The sequence below is a fragment of the Rattus norvegicus genome, chromosome 14 (assembly GCF_021556685.1).
Source record: "Rattus norvegicus strain SHRSP/BbbUtx chromosome 14, alternate assembly SHRSP_T2T, whole genome shotgun sequence".
In the NCBI taxonomy this organism is placed as follows: domain Eukaryota; kingdom Metazoa; phylum Chordata; class Mammalia; order Rodentia; family Muridae; genus Rattus; species Rattus norvegicus.
The window spans coordinates 104,752,755-104,775,381 of record NC_141547.1 but is presented as its reverse complement, the minus strand read 5'-3'; the positions used below and the strand labels follow the sequence as shown (position 1 = coordinate 104,775,381).

The window sequence follows — 22,627 nt, the reverse complement described above, 5'->3', positions numbered from 1 at the left end:
GTACATACCATGCATGTCCTTTTAGGTCTGGGTTACCTCACTCAGGATATTTTCTAGTTCCATCCATTTGCCTAAGAATTTCATGAAGTCATTATTTTTAATAGCTGAGTAGTGCTCTGTTGTGTAAATGTATCATATATTCTGTATTCATTCCTCTGTTGAAGGGCATCTGGGTTCTTTCCAGCTTCTGGCTATTATAAATAAGGCAGCTATGAACATAGTGGAGCATGTGTCCTTGTTATATGTTGGAGCATCTTTTGGGTATATGCCCAGGAGAGGTATAGCTGGGTCCTCAGATAGTATTATATCCTGATATTAATTATATATACCCTAGAAGGTTCTTGGCCAACCTAAAAAAATTACATTACTAATTTGCTTAATTTCTATATAATGGTAATTAAATTTGTGTGGTGTTCTTATGGAATATGGAATTCCTGTTGTCTGTGGAGCTGTAATGTCTAAGGCAAAGCTGTTCTCACATTGATGGTAGTGGGTAAGAGGGAGGGTCAGAAAGCCAGAAATAACCTGAACTAGTCAGTGGTCTGATATGTCAGATAAGCTAGCCATGGAAATCCTTCCTCACTGAAGTCATTCCCAGGTGTTTTGCCTGGTGGTCGTAATGTCTGACCTTTGAACTTAAAGCTGTACTCTCTAATAACCTCACATCAACACAGCATTCTCAACAAATAGAGTATTTACATGTGTATGAAAAACTGTTTCTGTATATATATTATATATATTTAGCAACATTACTATTCTGTGGTGTTGCTAAATATTAATAAACCCCTACATGGAATTTTGCGGTATCGCTTTAAATGAAACAGATATTTTTATTTTTTAAGAAATTAATTTTTAATTGTGTGAGTGCGTGCGTGCGTGCGTGCGTGCGTGTGTGCGTGCGTGCGTGCGTGTGTGTGTGTGTGTGTGTGTGTGTGTGTACAGGTGCCAGTAGAAGAGGTCAAATAAATCAAGCCACAAAGCTGGAATTACAGGGAGTTGTAAGCTGCCAGGGGCACTGGGAACTGAACCCAGATTTTCTAAAAGAGTATTGCATATATTATGTATATATTAATATATATATGTATATATATATGCATGCCAGTATCTCTTAGGTTTCAAAGTATCTGAATTTTTAACTTGAATATTGTGGATGGCTTCTCCAGTTGGAATTGGCTTCAGGATCCTAATCTTAATTCTGGGAAACACATTGGGAGAAGTGAGTTTCAATGCTGGAGTTTAACTGTTGATCTCATTCTCTGCCGTAGATGCCATGGCACCGAGAAGAAAAGAGAAATACAAGCTTCCGGTTCCATTTCCAGAAGGCAAAATTCTGGATGATATGGAAGGAAACCAGTGGGCACTGGGCAAGATGATTGGCTCCGGAGGGTTTGGGCTGATATACTTAGGTAAAGTATGACTAATTCGCCAAGTCTAATTATGTCTGTGATCATTGTAACTATGGTAACAATGGTATTTTAAGAGCTAACTGAAATAACAGAATTCATAGATTTTTTTTTTTTAAAAAGTAATTTGAAGATAGTTGAGGTTTAGTTCAGGCTATAACTGACATAACATGTTCCCTGTTCATCTTCTTTCCCCAGTAACTTTTAAAAGTCTCTTCAGAGCCTAATTGCACAATCTGCCAGACAGAATACAAATTTTCTTTTTGAGAACTTATTTTCCTGAAACCACTTCATTTTTATAGCTCATAAACAACAACCATGTAAATATAAATATTTTGTGATTCTTTTTAAAAGGCACTTGCTATATTATGTGTATGATATATGTAGGGCACATTGTAGGGCACCTGTGGTGGTCAGGGGCAACCTTGTTTTTCTCCTACCACCTTTATGTGGGTTCTGGGAAACCAACTCAGGTAGGTGGCCATACTCTTGGAGAAAGTGTTTCCTCCTGCTGTGCTATACCTCTCCTCCCTACTTTTTGACTCCTAATAACTATTGTCAAGGCAGTGCTAGGGTTTTACATTAACTTAAACTTAGTGACTGAAGGCATCTTTTCATGGTGTGAACTCACTTCTCTCGTGTGACTGTAGTCTACTGGTTGTGTTGTCCTTGGGAAAACTGACAAAGTAGATGCTTCCATACTTTATGATGGGTAGGGGGCCCTACTTGCGTGTGCTTCTACACTGCATCTAAATATTTAGAAATTACGCTGAATTTAAAGAGACCATTTAGGAATATCTATGCTGTGGTGGGACGGGGAAGATGGCTGGGTTTGATGAATAAAATATTGGTGATTAGAGAAGGATAAACTGGGTTTTGAGTTTACGTCATGAAAGATCTTGGATAACGTGATTTTCAGCACCTCTCACCCCAAACAAAAAATACAACGTAAGAATCTCTTACATATATTCATTTACCCTAGAGCCTTCAATCTGTCTCTGTTGTAGACATCTTTGGGGCTTGCGCATGGTGTCTTATTTGAAAGGTGGAGTCAAGGTCAGCTTGGTATATGCCCTAAGTTCTAGGCCAATCAGGGCTACTTAGTAATACTAGTTCTCAAAACAATCAAACAAACAACCCACCCACCCAGGAGGAGTCCCCTAACCTCCCCCAAAAACCTAGGGACAAAAACCCAAAAGATACCCCCACTCCCCCCAAAAAAAAAAATCAGACCAAAAATATCAAAATCTCAAAACAAATAAAATAGGATCTCTTTTTGGGGAATTCTGGGTTCCTTGTCAAACAAACATGTTTCTGAATCATGGATGATTCAGATATTAATATTGATGTTTTGCCTTTTGTATTTATTTTGAAACAGTCTTAAATAGCTAGGCTACCCTTGAACTTCTGATCCTCCCCTTCCTTCTCCTCTGGGCTGGGCCTACAGGTATAAACTGCCACACCTTGCTACAGTCTTCATGAATGAGAGAAATTCAGTAAATAAGCGGCTGCCTCCCTAGTACTTGTGTCTAATATAATTGCAAAAACAAGATCACAAGAAGAATGTTTTGTGGGCTGAGTACAGAGCCGCTTCCCAGTTTAAAGAGTGGCCCTGTGTGGTGCCTCATCCCTGCGGTCCCCAGCCTTTGGGAGCTGTGGCCACTCAGTCTGGATTGAAGACCATGCAGACCTACAGTCTGTCTCACCACAAAACAGAACCCCGTAAGCTCGAGTGCTGGATTGAGTCCCGCAGGCAGGCAACACTCTGCGATAGAAACCTAATGGGGCTCATCTATATAGTTTGAAAATATGGAAGAACCACATTTAAAAAATTAAGAGAAACAGGTGAAATTCATTTTAATAATAGGTATTATTCAATTTAACATATCCAAAAGATTTCATTTTAGTGTGTTCATATAGAAGTAGTGAAATGCTTTGCATCTGGGTAGAAGCAAGTCTTCAAAAATCTAGAACAAAGAGCCCAGTGTCACACCTGGCTAGTAAGAAAGGCAGCCATGTGTCTAGTGAGGGCCTGGAGCTCAGAGGAGTGGAATTACCAAGTGCTATCTGAACCTTGGGGTTAGTGAGCTCTTTTCGTAGCCGCGAGTTAAGATCTCTGGTATACTGTTGTGACTATAGTCAAAACTAATGTTGAATCAGTTGCTGCTAATGTGACTGTGACCTTGGTCTACAGCCTACCACACATTTGATTTTCTTTTGGATTACTTGAGTAATTTAAAAAAGCTAGAGAAGAGTTTTAACTGTAATGGTTTTACTCCTTTTCATTTCCCATAATGTAAATATTTATTTGAGTTTATTTGAATTCGGGTATAAGTTGGAGATTAAGTATCACCTTTATATACACGATTTATGTTTGGCTCCAGCCATAGAGGGAGACTCTCCATGTGTTGGAGTGATGGATATCCGATTTCAAATGCAGAACATACTTTAAGTCTGAAGTACAAGTTACATGCCTTTTTAATTTTTGTTTTCTGATTGTTACTGCCCAAATAACATCTGGTTTTTTTAAGATGTATGTATGTATGTATATATGTATGTATGTATGTATGTATGTATGTATGTATGTATGTATATGAGTACACTGTCATTCTCTTCCAACATACTAGAGTAAAGCATTGGATTCCGTTACAGATGGTTGTGAGTCACCATGTGGTTGCTGGGAATTGACCTCAGGACCTCTGGAAGAGCAGTCAGTGCTCTTAACCACTGAGCCATCTCTCCAGCCCATAAAATCTGTAAAACATCAGCATGTTGGGTGATATCCGCTCCCACTATCTGAATTTCGGAAAGGTGTGTCCTAGCATCCTAGCAAGTATTCCTCATTGGGTAAGGACTGTGTGTGTGTGTGTGTGTGTGTGTGTGTGTGTGTGTGTGAGAGAGAGAGAGAGAGAGAGAGAGAGAGCGCTTCATTCTTCAGAAGTATGTGACTCTATCTATGGGATGCAGCTAATCACAAAATCAGCTTAACTTTATTAGTGTTACTTTTCGCTGATTATCTCGACCAATAAGCAGCTCCTTGAGAAGCCCTCTAGTTCTGGGGTTTTATCATAGTTCTCTTCATGTCCTGCATAAATATCACAAAGCACTTAAATTCAAGCATTTTTTAAAATAACCATGTCCAATGATTCTTTTCAGACATTCTTCCCAGACACACGGCTTTGGCAGACACTTTATCAGCATTTGTTGCCTAAGGCTGAGTAGAAACTAGCTGCTCAGGCTGCCTCATTGTGCATGTACAACTGTCCTCTAGCTTTGAGATCAATAGCCCAGGCCTGTTGGTAATCAGCAACTTGGAGCAAAGGGGAAGGGGCAGAGAAGTCTGTGTTTACTCTTGACTTGGAGAGATAATGTGCCTGTAGCATTCGTAGCAATAGTCATAAGAAGGAAGAGAAAAGTCTGAATATGAGAACAAAGTCTGCGCTCTCTCTTTGTATATGAAAGCGGGAGGGAAGGAGACTGGTTAGGGAGTGGGAAAGTTGCTGTAATTTTAGTACCAAATGAGCAAAAAAGTTTCTAAAACTCCAGGGAAAGAGAGAACTGAAGGCTTGAATTCCCTTTAATGCTTCATAAAGCATGGAAGCCATTCACCCAAGGGAGACCTGCATAATAGGAACAAAAATTTCCCGGGAGTGGGGGAAACCTGGGTTGAATTCTGACTTGCCACTAAGTCACTGGCAGATCAAGTGGCCGCCACCTTACTGATCCTCTGGAATGTTTGTTTCTAGTCTATGCAATTGGAAGAATAATTGTGAGGATTAAATGAGATGTTTTTAAAGAGTTTGGAACCTAGTAGACTGTTGATAAGTAGAATTTATTTAGGATTTTACATTCTAAATGTCTGGTGCCATGATGCATTAGGGAGAGACCTTCGTTGGAGGGCTTCTCTGTTCCTTCTGCCTTGAATTGTGGTGGATTTATCTCCTTGTGCTATAAAACTAAGAACACAGAGACCGTTCACAGGTGCCCTATGCTTTATTTAGCACTCTGTGTCTGTCCCCTTTCACATTTTCTAGAGGGGCCCAGGGCATGATGACCATTTCCATTTAGGCTACTACCTGTTTGCTTCAGATATGAAGGGAAATGGTGGCCAAAAATGAATGAAAATGCAGAAAAACAAAGCTCTGGGATAAATGGTTCATTGTTGGAGGGGCTGAGGCTGAGGCTGAGGCTGTAGGACTTGGCCCACACAGTGTTTGCTGTGTTCTCTGCTGTAACTGTAGATGTCACCCACCATGTAGTCTGTAGTCACAGAGGAGTCCTTTTTAGACACAAAGACCTGTGTAAGGTAACGCCTATGTCATTCTCTAAAGCAGTGATACAGTTTGCCATGTGGTAACGCTCAGCTATAAAATTACCTTCTCTTCTGTGTCATTACTCTAATTTTGCTACTGTTATGAATCATAAGAATCTGTTTTCCAGTGGTCTTAGGTGACCCCTGTAAAAGATTTGATAACCGCCCCCTTCCAACCCACAGGTTGAGAACCACTTCTCTAAAAGAATGTGCCCATGCTTTATTGACATTGACATAAAATTGATATCATTGTCTCTTATAACTAAAGTTGGTCACGGGGAATTAATCTTAAGGCCCATTATTCATGAGTAAATGTTCAGGCTTAGTAGAGTGCATTTTGGAGCTTTTCCTTATTGCTTTTACATTTCCCTGACTTGGCATTTCAGAAACAGAAGATACTTTTGGGGGGGTGAATTTTAGAAGTTATCAAATTTAACTTCACTAGTGAGGAAATATTTCTACTTATAAAGGTATAGAAGATTGTGTTGTTGTTTATTATATACTTTGTTGCAGTTGATTTATTTATTTTTTTAAAGGTATGCACAATAATATTTGGGACAGTCCAGTCATGACACAAGTAGCAATTTTAAATGTTATTTTTTGCGATGTTTTTTGTAGATGGCTGTTGGTCTTATGAAAATGACAATAATAGAAAAGAAGGATAATTTGTTTTAGAGAGTAGAATAGCAATGCATATTATTTATACAGTAATCTAGTTCCCAGTGAAGGCATAGATAAGAGATATAAGTATGCCTATTTTTATTTATTTATTTGTTAGATGTGTTTGATACATAGATAAGTAAAAATCTCTAGAAGATATTTTTTAAGTGCCTTCAATAGGATGTTTGCCTTGAGTTTATATCAGACAGTGCTGTTCATTACTTTCTCAGATAAAAACTCCAAGTAATTGAGAAAGTTTTTGTTCTGTTTATAGAAAAGAAGGGGAGGAATTCTTGCAAGACTTAGCCCTCATTTGTGTTTTACTTTTTAAAAATATACCTGACCTTAAAACAATCCATTTTATATTGCACGTCTCCATTTAACTATCAGATCTTGCCTCATGGGACAGTTCTTAAGTTCTCTGTTTCTGCCCCACATTTATGTATTTTGTCCCTTCCACTGCCCTGTAACTGCCTTACTGCTCTTAGCACTAGTCAAGGTTCTCTCTCTCTCTCTCTCTCTCTCTCTCTCTCTCTCTCTCTCTCTCTCTCTGTCTCTCTCTCAATTTGAAACTCAACTGCTGTGGGGAAGTTTCTTCTTTATGAAATGAGCTGACCTCTATTGCCACACAATAAAGGAATTCTCTACGTTCAAGAGCTCCTGGCTTCCTTATGAAATATGGATGGGCTTCTGCTTCTGAAGTGTTTTAGGTTCTGTTTCTGTGGAGAAGGGAGGAGAAGAATAATAGTATGAGGAACATTCTTTCCTTTAAGACCCAGGGGTGTCCATGTATATCAAACAAATTAGAAAAGAATAAATCTGAGTAACTTTAAAACTCGGAGTGGGATTTCACTAGAAACTGGCTTCTAAGATCGGGGCAGTTCCCACATGTAATGCTACGAAGGTGCTTGTGAAGTGCACACAGCTTCCATGCTTGGGTTCATAATTATGCTTCTGAAGGCTCGCCTCTTATCTCTCTGTCCCATGGACTGTGTTTTGCCTGAGCACTGTATAGGTACTCTGTGTCAAAGACCACTTTGGGAGGAGAGACAGGAAACTCAGCACGTTTCCACACAGTCGTTAGGGATGTGCACTGTTTCTTCACAAATGACAGCCAGGTAGGTTGAGCTTCCTTTGCAACTCCAATCCAGAGAAATGATGTTGCAGAAAGACATCCGCTGAAGGCCAGAAGCACCTACAGATGCAGTGTGATCCCAGGCAGTGAAGCATGTGGCCCTTCATTGGCATTAGACGATAACAGGAGGATCTCCTGGCAGAAGAACTGACTTTCACTGCGTTCTGCATGCTGCCCCTCCAAACCCATCTTTGATTGGCACCTATGCCCTATTGAAACTGGCATCACACCTTCTGAATGGGCGCTGTGCCAAGCTAGCAGATGGGTATGGGCAAAGATGTGCCAGAAACCCAGTATGTGAATCAAGTTTAAGTATCAGGGGCCCAAACTCCCATCCAGGGATATAAAAACTGCAGTCTGTTGAGAGTGTTTTTGTGCTTAAGGTTAAAGGACATGCCATTTCTACTCCAGCTTAGAGGTTGATTAATTTTGAAAGTCAAACAGGAACTCCTGTGGTGGTGTCAGGCAAAATCCTGTCTTTGGTGAATGAGAATTGCTGGTTCATGTGGGGAAGAGAAAGGATTGTAATGAAGTTTCCGAGGACAGTGAGTCCCCTGCAAGTCCCTCCGGCACTTAAGCAGCGTGCGCTCAGTAAAGATGAATATTTCTGTTCTCCAGCGGAGCCAGGTGCAATCAAAGCCACATCTTCAACCCGCTGCTGTAAAGAACCCTAAATTTAGAAAGGGCAGGCAAAGTTTAGAAGAACTCATGGTGGTAGCTTTCCAGCCTGAGCTGGTGGTGCTTCACAGGAGTGTACAGAGGAAGGATGAAGGGAAAACTCCAAATGGAAACCTTCAGAGCCGTCCAGCCTGACACAGAAAAGTTGAGTCCTTTCCCCTCACTGCAGAAATCTTTCTGAGTTTTTTTTCCTATTATCAATAACAACGTAGGTTACAGAAATGTTAGGACCGACCTAATACATAAGTAACTAAACTTCCTATTCTTACTTTCTCTTCCTTGCATGTCTATCATGTATATAAACTTTGCTTCTTGAATAATGGATTTTGCATAAAATTGAGTTCTAAACACCGTATTCCTTATGATTGTCTCACACCCACCACAGAACTGCCCCCACACCAGGAAGAGAGGGCCTCGGGCCTGTGATCATTTAACTCCTGTTTCCTAAGCACTCGTAAACTTATAGCCGTGCCTGGAAGGCCAGCTGTGGCCACGAGCAGCTTTGCTAATCACATTATAACCCTTGCTTTTGCTTTTCCACTGTGTAAACTTTATCTATGGAACAGATTCCACGAGACCGTTGTGAATACTTCAACGTATTCAAAACATATAACTGCCACAAATTAAACTCCTAAAACTAAAGCTGGTGCATTGTGACTGCCAAGTGAAGCTGGCACATCCCTCTGTCAGACTGCAGGAGAGTGTGCCATACAGTCCCCGGAAAACACAATTCATGCAGAAGCTCTCTTGTCACTCGCTCTGATATTAAACCAGAGAAAGTGACATTAATTAAAGAAATGGCACGAGCCAACAAAGGCAATGAAAGTCTACGCTCTGGCTTTGTGCAGACCTTAATCCAACCTGTTCTGCTCAGGTACTGTGACCAGTTCTGAAGAGAGCGAGGGTTATGACTTTTAACGTTCCCCTTCCCATTCAGAAACATGCTTGCGCAGCATTGGGCTGGTTTGTCCTAACCCAGTCATGGCTGGGCGTCCTGGAGCACTGGCATGGTGGTGTCCTGCTGTTCACCAATGCGTTTGGTAACCACGTGCGGCACAGTGAGAGAAAGAGGAGTCTTGGTCTCACAGAAAAGGTCCCCAGCTTCTAGCCAGCCAAGGACCTAGACTTGCAGCATTGGAACCAAGAAGGCCAGTTGCTGGGGCCAGCTGACTGGAAATCTTAATGAAGTGGAAACAAGCAGGAGAGAACCAAGACTTGCCAATTGTGGCCGTACAATGGGAACAAAGTAATTATTCACATGTACCGACTTTTCAGACCTTCATGCGTGCGACTGGCCACTCTCCCCCTATACCACATTGTGCTGTCCTAATTGGTACTCTCAGGGTGTAGAAATATGGCCTTGCAGGTCACAGTTATTAAAAAAGATTTTAGAAAATAACTTATTTTCATTTTATGTGCATCAATGTTCTTCCTGTATGTATGTCTGGGTGAGTGTATCAGATCCCCTGGAAATGGAATTACAGATGTTGTGAACAGCCATGTGGGTGTTGGGAATAGAACCCAGGTCCTTTGGAAGAAAACCCAATGTTCTTAACCTCTGAACCATCTCTCCAGGCCCCTAATAAATTATTTTTTATGGGAAAAAATAGAAAAGTTTTATTAAAAAAAAGTACTAAATTTTGTGGGATTTCTTTTCTTTGTTTTTAGTACAATGTGTGGTCTATGTGTGAGACATTGTAATTTCATATTTTGATACAGTATTTTGTATATTTTAGGTAGTTTGGGGTAAGAGTAGCAGATGTTTATTTTCCCAAATGTACCTTTAAGATATTAGAGACCATGTACTTAACCATAGATTTATTGGGAAATATCTCCTCTGCTAATGAATAATATTCAGGGATTTAAAAAATGGCCACTGCATTAAATCTAAGCATTTCTGTGTTTATAATAAAACATTTCATCCTCTCTCTGTCCATCTACTCTCTCTGACTCCCCTCTCTTCCCCACGTGTCCCCAGCCAGCCTCTTTCTCATTCTCTCTTCCTCTCTCCTCTCTACCTGTCCTTCTATGCCCTTCTTTCTCTGCCTTTACCTTCTTCTCTAGGTCCCCTTCCTGCCAAATCAATTTCCTTTTATAACAACCACCACCACCACCACCACCACCACCACCACCACCACCACCACCACCACCACCATCAAATGAACAAACAAACAAAGAAAACTTAGTTCTACTGGGCATTATTTAAGGGAAGTGGATTTTATAAGCCAGTACACCGTATGTGTGTCTGTCCTTTCCTGTTGGGTCAGCTCTCTACTAGGCATGGAATGTGTGAGCGCCAGTAACTTTAACAGAAAATAAACTATTCTTGCCCCCTCCCCCCCCCCTTTTGTCTGGTGCTGGGAATCCAACAAGCCTTTCACAGGCCACACAGGCACTCTACCACTGAGCTACATCCCTGGCCCTGGAATCTTTTAACCCAAGTCTGTGAACAAGTCTGACTGTGCATAAATCCCTCAGTCAGAAGCTTATGTTACAGTTTCCAAGCATAGGTACTTTATATTTGAGATTCAGAATTTTCTAACTGTATAATTAGTCACGAGGTTTAATGTACTTTTTTTTTTCCATATCAAGCTGACAAAGGCTTCAAAGAGACAGCAGTGCCTTAGGGGAGCAAGAAAAGGAGGCCAAAGTTGACACACACAGAGGCAAAACAGTGGAGGAAAATCAACACGAGTTGTGAAGTCAGGCATTGGAAATATGTCAGTGTTCAGGAGACTGTCTTTAATTTGCAATCCAAGTGAAAGAGAGTATTTAAATACGAGAGGCAGTATTATTGAGCCCAGCAGGCCTGCTTCCACTTGTTTGACTAGCTCAGAATAGAACACTGAGAGGCAAGGGCTCAAAGTTAAATGAACATTTATACATTTTAAAATCAAATGAAAGATTCAGAGTATATTCATGAATTAATTTTTTTCCGGAATCCTAAATTTAATCAGCTGGAATTACTTTTAAAGTGCCATTCTATTTAACTTTGGGGAATGATGAATTTGCCTTTTAGTAGGGATGCTGTATTTTATCATGAAGATGAAACAAACTGTCTTTTGTTAATTATTCCCCAGAGACACTGGCCATTTTTCTCTCCTATGCTTAGTATGGAGTAAAGGCAGTGTCTGCAAATTCATTTCAAACAAGACCAATCGGAAGCTTCAACATGTGTGAGAGGCTCTGGAAGAATGTAGCTTCCATTTCAGGCACTCAGGGCGCCCCTAATGAGACTTTTTAGAGGAATGCTATCACAGCCTTACCGAGGGGACCTTGGACACAGAGTAGAAACAAGAAAAAGTCTGTAAGAGAACCATGGGTGTGTCCCTTGTGTCTAATAACTAAAAGATTAGCTTTTGTAATCTTGGGAAATCATCATCAACTTCTAGATGTTTTTTCTTAGTGTGCGCCGAGTGCTGGATAAGCGGTCTGTGTGCGTCATTCCATCTTCTCGGAACCTGGGGAGGAGGATCTCCAGCCCTAGGAGGCAGTGCTTCCAGGTCAGGTTCACAGTGCTCTCTCCATCCTCTTTTGAGCCAGTTCCTTTGCTCTATGGATTGGTGCCCCTGTGGAAGAAGACTTTGAGTTTATACCTAGCCAGAGAAAATATGGCAAGTGATGTGTGTATGACAAGCTCATTTCTAACACAACAGCTAAATATGCGATTGATAGCATTGGCAACTAAGCAGAGAAATCTGTTGGTGGTGATGTCTACAGTGGTGCCATTTTCATTAGATTGACAACCCAAGGCACAGGGCACCGGTGCTAGGCTTTTGTTGTCAAGATCACCAAGTCTGTGAAAGAACATCTGATATTTACAGGAAACCCAATGCTGGGACAGAGAAAAAAAATAAAATGTGTTGTAGCTTAGGTCATACAATATTTTAATGCAAAATGGTGAGACTAGTCAACCAGTTGTACTCCAATCTGATAGAAAGATATGCTGGGTTCTCAGGCTTCTCAAAACTGCATAAATTTGGCTGATTTAAAGGGATGCATTAAGTCTTCATAAGATGCAGAGCAAGGACAATGCAGGGAGGCCTCTTTAATTATGACACATATTATGATATAAATCAAGAAACATACTGGAGGAGAGAGAACATGACAGACACTGAATTAGTCTTAACTGTATTTTTTTCTTAGATGATAATTAAAAAAAATTAGAAAAGATGCACCATTTAGAAAACTAGGTCTTTTAAAAGGTAAAGCGTGCACACACACACACACACACACACACACACACACACACACACACAATCACTTGGGTAAGTAGACTCTTGTTAAAGAATTTGCTGCTTGCTACAGAATTTGTTTCAGATAAAAATATTTTCCTTACAATAGCATCTAGGCTTTGAAAACAAGCTTAGTTCTTTTGAGGTATATGTCTTTTGAGGCTGACTAGGTAGATGCTATCATGAGAAAAATGAAGACAGTTCATGTAGAGGTGAGTTAGGCATTCGGTGGTGGATGTGTTGTGGATTACAATGATAGTTTTTTATCCCTTTTTATTTGGTGTGTACACATCACATGGTAAGGAAATTGCAAAAAAAAAAAATCAAAGCTGTTACATTAAACTAAAATAATTATTTCTAGCAAGCCTGATGGCACAACCCAGAGATCATAGTACCTGCTGAAGGCTGTGAGATAGTTTTCAAAGATCACAAGTTCAAGGCCTGCCTCAGCTTCATAGTAAGGTGAACTCTCTCAGGAGAGAGAGGGGAAGGGGGGAGAAGAAAAAAGAGAAAGGGGTTATTTCAGTTTTTGTAGAACGTGAAGGGACGGTGTCCACTGTACTTGACAGTCTCTGAATTGAGAGACCATGTATTATCACAGATGTCCAATATCAGATGTGAGGAAACCGAGGATGGTTATGTTGATATAAACTTTCTATCTTTACAAACTCCTGGGAGGTAGATAGGGAAAAAAAATCACCCAGCTTTAATCAAACCACAGAAATAGAGTGAATGGAAAGATGTTCTGTGATTGGGAAGAAAAGAAATTATATGAAGCCCCATAATCAGAAGAGCCTCTGCTGCAGTGGGCAGCTTTGAACCAGTCTCAGAGTTCTGAAATTATTTATTTAATTTAGTATAAATTGTACACAACATGAAATCTCTGAAAAAGAAGAGATTGTTATCAGAGAGGACTTTTATGTTACTTCTACCAGAGAAAAAAGATGATATTAACACATGTAGGGTCTTTGGCAAAGTAACAGATAGAGCAGTCTTATGATGAGTAGAGCAAACCTAAGTCAAAGAGGATTGATGTAAGGAAATGATCAGGAATTAGTACCAAGAATATTATCAATATATCTAGCAGATCTTAGAAGATGAGTATCAAGTGCAAAACTTAGACCCTTTATTGTTTGAATTGGAATTCAGTGTATTATAAAGTGACTTAAAAACACAGGGATGGGCCGATAATTGCTAGTAGGTTCTTAACATACAGATTTCATATAAGAAATGAAAACTCATTTCAGACCCAGGAAATGCATAGACTGATAGTTAAGAGAAATAGGACTATAGTTCCATTATCGAAGTTTATGTCTCCAAACACCACAAAGTTTCGTCTCTTAGGAGACAGAAATGCCCACTGGAGATTATCGAGACCCTGACATCATTTTGTAGCAGATTAACATTAAGATACAATACAAGCACGTGACTGAGACATCAAAAAGATAAATGAATTAAAATATGTGAATTGAGTGTGGTGGCTCACACCTGTAATCACCTGTAATATATATGTGTGTGTGTGTGTGTGTGTGTGTGTGTGTGTGTGTGTGTGTGTGTATACATATATGGTATATATATTATGATTATAATCAGTAGTTAGAGAAAAGGAGACCATGAACTTGAGAAAGATTTTTTTATTGTACATATAAGTGAAGATTAACAAAAAGTTTATTCTGTAATTTTACATTCCATAATTGAAGTTTCTAGGAATTTGTTAGAGTACTCTAGAGAAACAGAATTGAAATGATCAATGTATATGTCATTTTTAAAAATGCCCCACAGTTTGGTTCTGCTAGTTCCCCAGTAATGGCTGTCTGCCCTAGAAAGTCCTAAGACTCCAGTAGTTGTTCAGTACACAAGGCTTTTGTCCCAGCTGGTCCTCAGTATATGCTAGACTCAAAGAAGTAGACTCTAATGCCACCGAAGGAATGGATTTGCCCGTGAAAGTGAGGGCAAGCAGGCAAAGAGCAAAAGTTTTCTCCATCTGTGGTCTTTGTATAGGCTGCCATCAGAAGGTGTGGCCAAGTGGAAGAGATTAGAGGTGTCTCTTCCCACTTCAAATAATTGAATTAAACTTCCTTCACAGCTGTATGCAGCTGCTTGGGTTGTAGTTAATAACAGATGTAGTCATATTGACTACCAAGAATAGCCACCACAAGGGGTTAGTAAATGCAGGTGAGAGGGTATCGCTGGTAGAATTTTCAATGACCAGAATGGTGTAAGTTTATTTTTATCCTAAAAGAATAAAATAAACTGTAGCTGATACCAACAAAAATGTGACTATTCCTAGAAATATTATAATAAACTGACAAGACATCTTTACATGGGTCACCTTGGAGCCAGCCGTATGGGGGGGGGGTCTCTCTAGTGCACCTTGCCCCCATTCACCAACCAAGCATTCCTTCTCCATTCATTTTGTCGGTCTTCCAAGAACAATTCTATTACTAACAAACTTCGAATGCAAATAATTATGCTAAAAATATTCTTATACTGATTATGTACTTTATAGGAGAAGCTTTAATTTGGAGACTTTAATGGCATTACAAAAAATGGAATTCTTGTCTGTATGAAGATTTATTTAAATTTTTTGATGTGCAGTCATTTAACACACAAAACTCTAGGGTCTTGTATGTCAAAGTCTCCGAATCCACTGTTGGGAGTAAGCGCGTGACTGCCCTGCTTGCTTATTCTGACCCTCCTGCTTCTGTCACAGGTTCTGTTCATTTCTCCACATTCATATTGTTCCTCTTTGATGTCCACCATTATTTAAACATCTATTCTCTTTTATCCACTTTTTTTTAAGCCAGTTTGTAAATTGTGTATTTATTTTCTACAATATTTTGGCCTCTATTTTTTCCTAACCATTTCCTGTTTTGTATGCAGGTACATCTGTATTTTAAAATTATAGAGAAAAGTGGACTTCGCGTTTGTGTAAAATTTAATAGATCACAGTTTTAATTCAGCACAATAGAATACAGAACATACCACCCTTCTAAGCTTGTCTTACCTCCTAAGCCCATCATCACACCCTCCCTACTTTATCTGTGTGTATATATCTGTATATGCATGATTCAGGGAGTGGAACCCTGCAGGGCATTGCCTTCCTTGGTGTACACATGGGGGTCATGGAGTTAGTTTTGTCCCATGGTGGAAGGACTCACTGTTTCTTTTTATCTTAGGACCTTGTTTAACATTCTTATTCTTGATTTTTTTTAACATATATTGGGGGGTATTGTATGTTGACATATCACCTCTCTCTCATACTACCTTTCTCCCATTTGTTTTCTTGGCCAATCACATTGGTAAGTACTTGCAATTTGTAGGAAGGGTGGGGCAGAATAGCTCTGATTCCCTCTGCTCCCTTGCTCCATTCGGGGAAGTAGCATCCAACCACTGGTCATGAAGTCCGATTTTGGTGTTATTTCTGTTAATGCTGTTTACCAAATGGAGAAGCTGTTTCCTGTTCCTCCTTCCTGTCTCTCCTTCCTTCCTGTCCCTCCTTCCTTCCTGTCCCTCCCTCCTTCCTGTCCCTCCTTCCTTTATCTCTCCTCCTTTAAGTCCTCCCCATCCTTCCTGTTTCTCCCCTCCTTCCTGCCCCTCTTCTTCTTCCTGTCCCTTCCTCCTTCCTGTCCCTTCCTCCTTCCTGTCCCTCCTCTCCTTCCTGTCCCTTCCTCCTTCCTGTCCCTTCCTCCTTCTGTACCTCTCCTCTTCCTGTCCCTCCCATGCAGTCGATCCTCCCTTTCCTGTCCCTCCTCCTCTTCCTGTTCCTTCTTCCTGTTCTTCCTCTCTTTCTTATCCCTCCGCTCCTTGTTCCTCACCTCCTTCCTGTTCCTGCTCTCCTTCCTGTCTCCCCCTCTATCCTTTTTCTTTTACCGTGTTTTCTGGTTTACATATTGGAATAGTGGTAACATAAACTTCATAAAAACAAATTACAAATTATTTTCTCCCTTTCTTTCTGGAAGTGAGTGTGTAGGATTAATACTGGTCCTTTAAAAACGTTTTCTTCAAATTCTACCTCACAGCCTACCACATAGGCTCTGGCTTTTTGCTTGTCACGTGACTTTTCAGGTTTTAACAATATTTTCCATCTATCTATTTATACTGTCAATTTATGGAAGTCATCTATAGTATTGACTTGTTACACTATTTCTGTGTGTCTGATGGTAGTGGTTGAACCCAGAACTTTGTGCATGCTAGGCAAGTGCTGTACCTCCCTAGTTGCACCCCAGCCCCCGTGTTATACTTTTAATGTGTCAGAACTGCACAAATTTGATATATTATAGTTATTTTATATATTCCATTCATATTAATTAAATCTTTTTAGTACGTTATAACTTTTACCTCAGCTGTCAAATATACTTAGAGAAATTAGAAGAACGGTCATGTAAAGCCATTATATTCTCTATCTACAATATTTTTTTCTCCCTTTGTTCCTGGTAGTCCAGGAATGGGTACTGTTTACGTTAAAAAAAAAAAAAACCAAAAAAGTGGTGTGACTAGTTCCTTTGCACCGCTTCTCTCCTGGGCTCTAGGAACTAGCGCTAATTTATCTCAGCGTCTCCACGCTAGTCCCCACGGTATTCTCTAACCCGGGCCGTCCTCCAGTCGTTCCAGCATGGCACCTTGCCACGGTGCTTTCTAGTGTGAGTTCCGGCACCTCTGGGGCCGTATGGAACTAACCATAATTTATCTCTTTCTGTGGCTCTCTGCTAGCCTTGAACTCTCCGGTTCTAGCTACCCGGTAAAATCAGGGCTCTAGAAGTCCTGCATGGGTTGGCCTATCACGGCTCCCTGACACGGACTTCCTCAGACTCCCAAGAACCTAGTGAAATCGTGACTCAATGAACTGTAATTTATCAATCAGATTTCTATGTTAAATTCTCACTCCACACAGTGTCCTCACAATGAACTCACAACGAATTGATAAGAATATAAACCACCTACCTAGATTAGATAAATTTGTCTACGGGAAACCTATCCTAACTACCTGGCAAATCAAGGCCACCCAGATCTGGGTCATCCTTCTCCATCCGGGCCTTCCTAGCTCTCCTGTACTGCTTCTCCCTCTCCTTCTAGAACTTTGTTCCCACCTCTCTTCCTTCTAGTCGACGACAGGTCCGTTTTATCTTGTCTGCCTTCACCTACATAATGACATCAACCTACAGTCTACATTTTCTAATACTTTTTTTTAACACAGTGTCTTTATCACTGAGTCTTCCTTTTAGAGGTGTGTTATTGATAAATATTTAGCTCAAAATTGTGTTTTTCTAGCACCTTCTTTTTCATGGTGTCTGATGAGAAATCTGGTCGTTCAATTCAATCATTGTTTGATAATGATAACTAGTTGTTTGGTTCTAGATCCTTTTAAAAGATTTCCTTATTCTTAGCTCCCAGCAGTGTGGCCATAACTGATGGGGGATTAATGTCTTCATGCTTTTTCTTGGGGAAGTCTCTAAGCTTTGTAGGGCTCCAGGTTCTGTGTACTTGGTATCTCGTTCCCCTCAGTCCTTCTTTTCCAGTATTGTTTACTTTTTTAGTTCAGTGCCTCCTCTTGATCTCCTTTCTCAGGTTCCTGGGCTCTGTTCTTCAGACTGGAGACTGTCTATCGATTTGTCCTCAAGTTTAATGATTCTTCCACCTCATAATTTAGGACATAATTTGGTTAAAAGTTCTCAGTGTCAGGGGTGTCATTTCATCCCTCCTAGTAGTTTTTGTGTCTTTCCTAGGTTGTTCTAGCTTTCTATTTCCTTCAAAAACCTTTGTCCTTTCTTGCCTGGGCACCAGAGAACAACTGTTCTCACATCTGTTAGATTGCTTTAACATCTCTGTCCTTTCAACTGTGTTTCTGCTGATTGCCTTTTTGTATGTGAGTGTCTTTGTTTTGTTTTTTTTTTTGTTTTTTTGTTTTTTTTTATTTGTTTTGCTCTTTCTATTTTTGGTGCTTTTAGATTGCATTATGGATATCTTGAGTATTTTGAGAATTTTCATACTGCTTTTTTATTTTATACAGAGAATATGAATGTTCTGGGTTCATCAGTTACTTACAGGAAGGGATAGGAACAGCAGGCAAGGTGTCCTGGTTGTGTTGGGCCCTCAGGTTCTGACCAGTGCGCTCTAGGCTTTGGTGTGTTGTCAGTTCATTTTCATCAGTGTTACTCAGGTCTGCCCCGTGTGTGTCCCACCCAAGGCTTAGCACTTTGCCCTCTACTTCACTTTTCTCAGTGTGGGCTGCTTAGTGTTAGCTACTCAAGTGAGCAGTTTTGAGAGGGAGACTGGAGTTCATAAACAGTTTCCAGCCTGGCAGCCTCACACCTCTCCCCCATGATCTCGTTGAAGTGTTGGTTCTCTGTGTATTTTTCAGCTTATCTGAGTAGGAAGCTAGGCCCTTTTTAATCCTCCTTCATATGCTGCCCTCCCATGGCTGGGGGAGCTGGGAAAGGTGAGCAGAAAGTGTAATTAGGTCACTCAGCTCTGGAGGACCCTAGTTGCTCAGGGTAGAACAGAAGCTTTTCCTCTAGTCACAGTCTATGTGCCTCGGGATTTCCGAGTCCCCTCAGAATTTCATGGTTGCTAGGCTGAGAGTAAACTAAGCAAACTCTGAATGTTAAGATACTCACTTCAGATGCTCCCTCCTCATCCAGTTCTAACCCGAGAGTTTTCCCTGAAAGTCTTTCTTCAAGACAGACTTCAAAATCTGAGGCAGTTCAGAGCAACAGATGCTAGAAGAGGTGGTGGTTTGAATATTTTTGGACCAGGGAGTGGTACTCTTAGGAGATGTGGCCGGTTTTGGAGTGGCTGTGGCCTTGTTAGAGGAAATGTGTTAATGTGGGGGTGGGCTTTGAGACCCTCCTCCTAGCTGCCTGGAAGAGAGTCTTTTCCTGACTGTCTTCTGATCAAAATGTAGAACTCTTGGCTTCTTCTTCAGAACCATGTCTGTCTAGACTCTGCCATGCTTCCTGCCATTATGATGCCATTATGATAATGTTCTGAACTTCTGAACCTGTAAGCTAGGCCCAATTAAATGTTGTCTTTATAAGAGTTGTCTTGGTCACGGTATCTCTTCTTAGCAATGGAACCCCTAACTAAAACAAAGGACATATTCCATTTTCCCTGTTCCAAAGTTCCTTGGGAAATAGATGGGCTTAAGCCTGTTGCATGGTTTTCCTGTGGAGACTGAACAAATGTCTAGTTATCCTAGGTAGAACATCAACAATAGACCAAGCCCAATAGTGATGGGTTTATCAGTTATTTACAGGAAGGAGCATGTTGTAACTTCACTCCCTCTCAACTTTGTGATTTTCTCTTCCTTAATTATTATTGTCTTTCACACACACACACACACACACACACACACACACACACACACACACACACAGACACACCTGATTTCATTACTATTGCTCACATATGTATGTGAGCTGACTGCTTGTGATTGGATAACCTCATCTCTGGAGAGGTGATTTTCTCTTCAGTATCAATTGGCTGTAGCTCTTTATCTTGGTTGGTGGCTTGTGAAATGTCCCACCATCCATGTTGGCATATTAAATGGTACAGTCATTGTATAGGTATGGTTGAGACAACCCTATTGTTGAGCTTTTATGAGTGCAGATTTCCAGACACATCTAGAAGACACTGTCTCATAGAAGCCCTCCTAGCTAGTCTGTTGGCTCTTGTAAGCTTTTATGATGTTCTTTAAGCGTTAAGGGTATTTACATGAGACCTCTGATATGGTGAGAGCCAATCTTAAGAGAGGAGACTCAGTTCTAGCTTGATTTCTCCAATTTCTATGTTTGAATTATGTGATATTTAGTAGTAGGGTTGTACCTTCAAGTTCATCAAGGGGAATGGCTGTATGCTGGGGGCCGTACACAAAATCGCTGCTCCATGAACAGGGAGGATAGGGTTTGTATTGTGGATAAGAGAGGGACGATATCCAGAGGCATCTGGGAAGGTCCAGAGTAGAGAGAAAAAAGAAGCAGACTGGATATAGCCGGGGCTGGGAAACAGTGGAAGAGAAGGAAATAGCAAGAGAATAGAGGAAGTAGCCCTGTGGAAACTTTCCCATTATAAAGGGAGCCTCCACTCTGGAACTGCCTGGGGGCTAACAGTGGTGAAGAGCCAGGAGGCTGGTGTAGGCTTTGAAATGTATAACAAGTACATGTGAATAGGGACTGAGGGAGTCTGGAGGCCAGCATGGCTTTAATATTCAACCACAGGCATAAGTGAGTGGAGAGCCCTCTGTCCCTTCTGCCAGAGGCAATGAGAATGACTTCTTTTGGAGACAGGAACCCAACCTGTTTCCTAAGTTCCTGCAGAATGCTGACTTTGATCTAAGCAGTAGAAACTATTGTTGTACTATAGTCCAACTTGAGCTCATTTCTGGACATACGCACTGCTAGAGACAGAATACTGGCAACAATCTGTGTTGTGTCAAGATCTCTTAAACTCCCTTGACCAGAAATTTTCCTTGCCGGACACTGGTTTTGAATTTTAAGAGCACATTGTATATTTTATTATGTGTTTTGTCAGATGTCAAAATGCTTTCCAAATAGTTTCTCTCAAACTGTTGATTTTTTAAAAATTCCGTTTACAGTGTCTTCTACAAAACAGAAAAAAAATTAATTTAAGTTCAGTTGTTTAGTTTTTCTTCATTGATTATATTTTGTGGTTGGTTCTGATATCCATATTACCTCACTGCTATCTCTTGGAGGTTTTATGCTTTTGTCGTGTACATTTATATCTGCTTTCCATACGTCTATATCCCTTTCCTGCTTTTTATCTCTGCCTCTTTTATTCTTTTCTCCTTCGACCATTGCACCAGCCTGGCCTCAGTTTCCTCCTGCTTCATTCAGGAACCATGCCTAGCAGTAGTACAGGCTAAATGACTCTGAGTCAACTTTCATATACAGTTTGTGACTATATTAGTTTTTATTGGAATGTCTAATATTTTGATGGGGATTTTGCAGCAATATCAGAGTTAGTATACAACGATCATGTGCTTTCTTTTTCTGTTAACGTATTGATGTAGTTTGGTATTAAACTGAGGCAAATTTCATAGACTATGCTAGGAACTGTTCATTTTATATTTATTTTTATTAGACCTTTTAAACTCTTGCTATGATTACTTACTTAAGTGTTTATGGAAATCTGCAGCTAACCCAGCTAGACCAGGGTTGGGCTTGGTTCACTCCATTTTGGAAAGCTAATTTGTGTGTGTGTGTGTGTGTGTGTGTGTGTGTGTGTGTGTGTGTGTGTGTGTTCAGACTGGTAAGTTTCTTCAGTCAACTAGTAGGTCCTTTTCTTTTTCACGTTCAGCCACATTGTATCTAACATTCTGCTGTTGGCCTTGCAACTAACAATAATATGTTAGTCTTAGTTCCTGTGGTTGAGTTACTAGCACAATGTGTTTCTCTCTATTTTTGTTTTGGTCAGTCTAGATTAGAGATTTTCTCAAGTTATTCTTTCTCTGAACTAGCTTTTGTGTCTGTTGTTTTTCTCAGATTTCTTTTTTTTTTTTTTAGATTTTTTTTTTTATTAACTTGAGTATTATATACATTTCCAGTGTTATTCCCTTTCCCGGTATCCAGGCAAACATCCCCCTCCCCCCTCCCCTTCCTTATGGGTGTTCCCCTCCCAACCCTCCCCCCATTGCCGCCCTCCCCCCACCAGTCTAGTTCACTGGGGGTTCAGTCTTAGCAGGACCCAGGGCTTCCCCTTTCACTGGTGCTCTTACTAGGATATTCATTGCTACCTATGAGGTCAGAGTCCAGGGTCAGTCCATGTATAGTCTTTAGGTAGTGGCTTAGTCCCTGGAAGCTCTGGTTGCTTGGCATTGTTGTACATATGGGGTCTCGAGCCCCTTCAAGCTCTTCCAGTTCTTTCTCTGATTCCTTCAACGGGGGTCCTATTCTCAGTTCAGTGGTTTGCTGCTGGCATTCGCCTCTGTATTTGCTGTATTCTGGCTGTGCCTCTCAGGAGCGATCTACATCCGGCTCCTGTCGGTCTGCACTTCTTTGCTTCATCCATCTTGTCTAATTGGGTGGCTGTATATGTATGGGCCACATGTGGGGCAGGCTCTGAATGGGTGTTCCTTCAGTCTCTGTTTTAATCTTTGCCTCTCTGTTCCCTGCCAAGGGTATTCTTGTTCCCCTTTTAAAGAAGGAGTGAAGCATTCACATTTTGATCATCTGTCTTGAGTTTCATT

The 22,627-nt window shown here is 40.6% G+C and overlaps 1 protein-coding gene and 1 long non-coding RNA gene across 2 annotated transcripts in view; one reads left to right on the top strand and one right to left on the bottom strand.

The window, feature by feature from the left end:
* Vrk2 (VRK serine/threonine kinase 2) overlaps window positions 1–22,627 on the top strand; it is a 120,723-nt gene that overhangs the window by 2,154 nt on the left and 95,942 nt on the right. Inside the window, 1 exon segment of the mRNA NM_001401405.1 lies at window positions 1,266–1,406. Coding sequence (NP_001388334.1) covers window positions 1,271–1,406 — 136 coding nt within the window. The 5' untranslated portion in view covers window positions 1,266–1,270.
* Window positions 10,899–19,444, bottom strand: LOC134481807 (uncharacterized). The gene is made up of 2 exons (XR_015637211.1): window positions 19,041–19,444; window positions 10,899–11,757 (listed from the first exon to the last, which is right to left on the bottom strand). It is a non-coding gene; the product is annotated as an uncharacterized LOC134481807 (long non-coding RNA).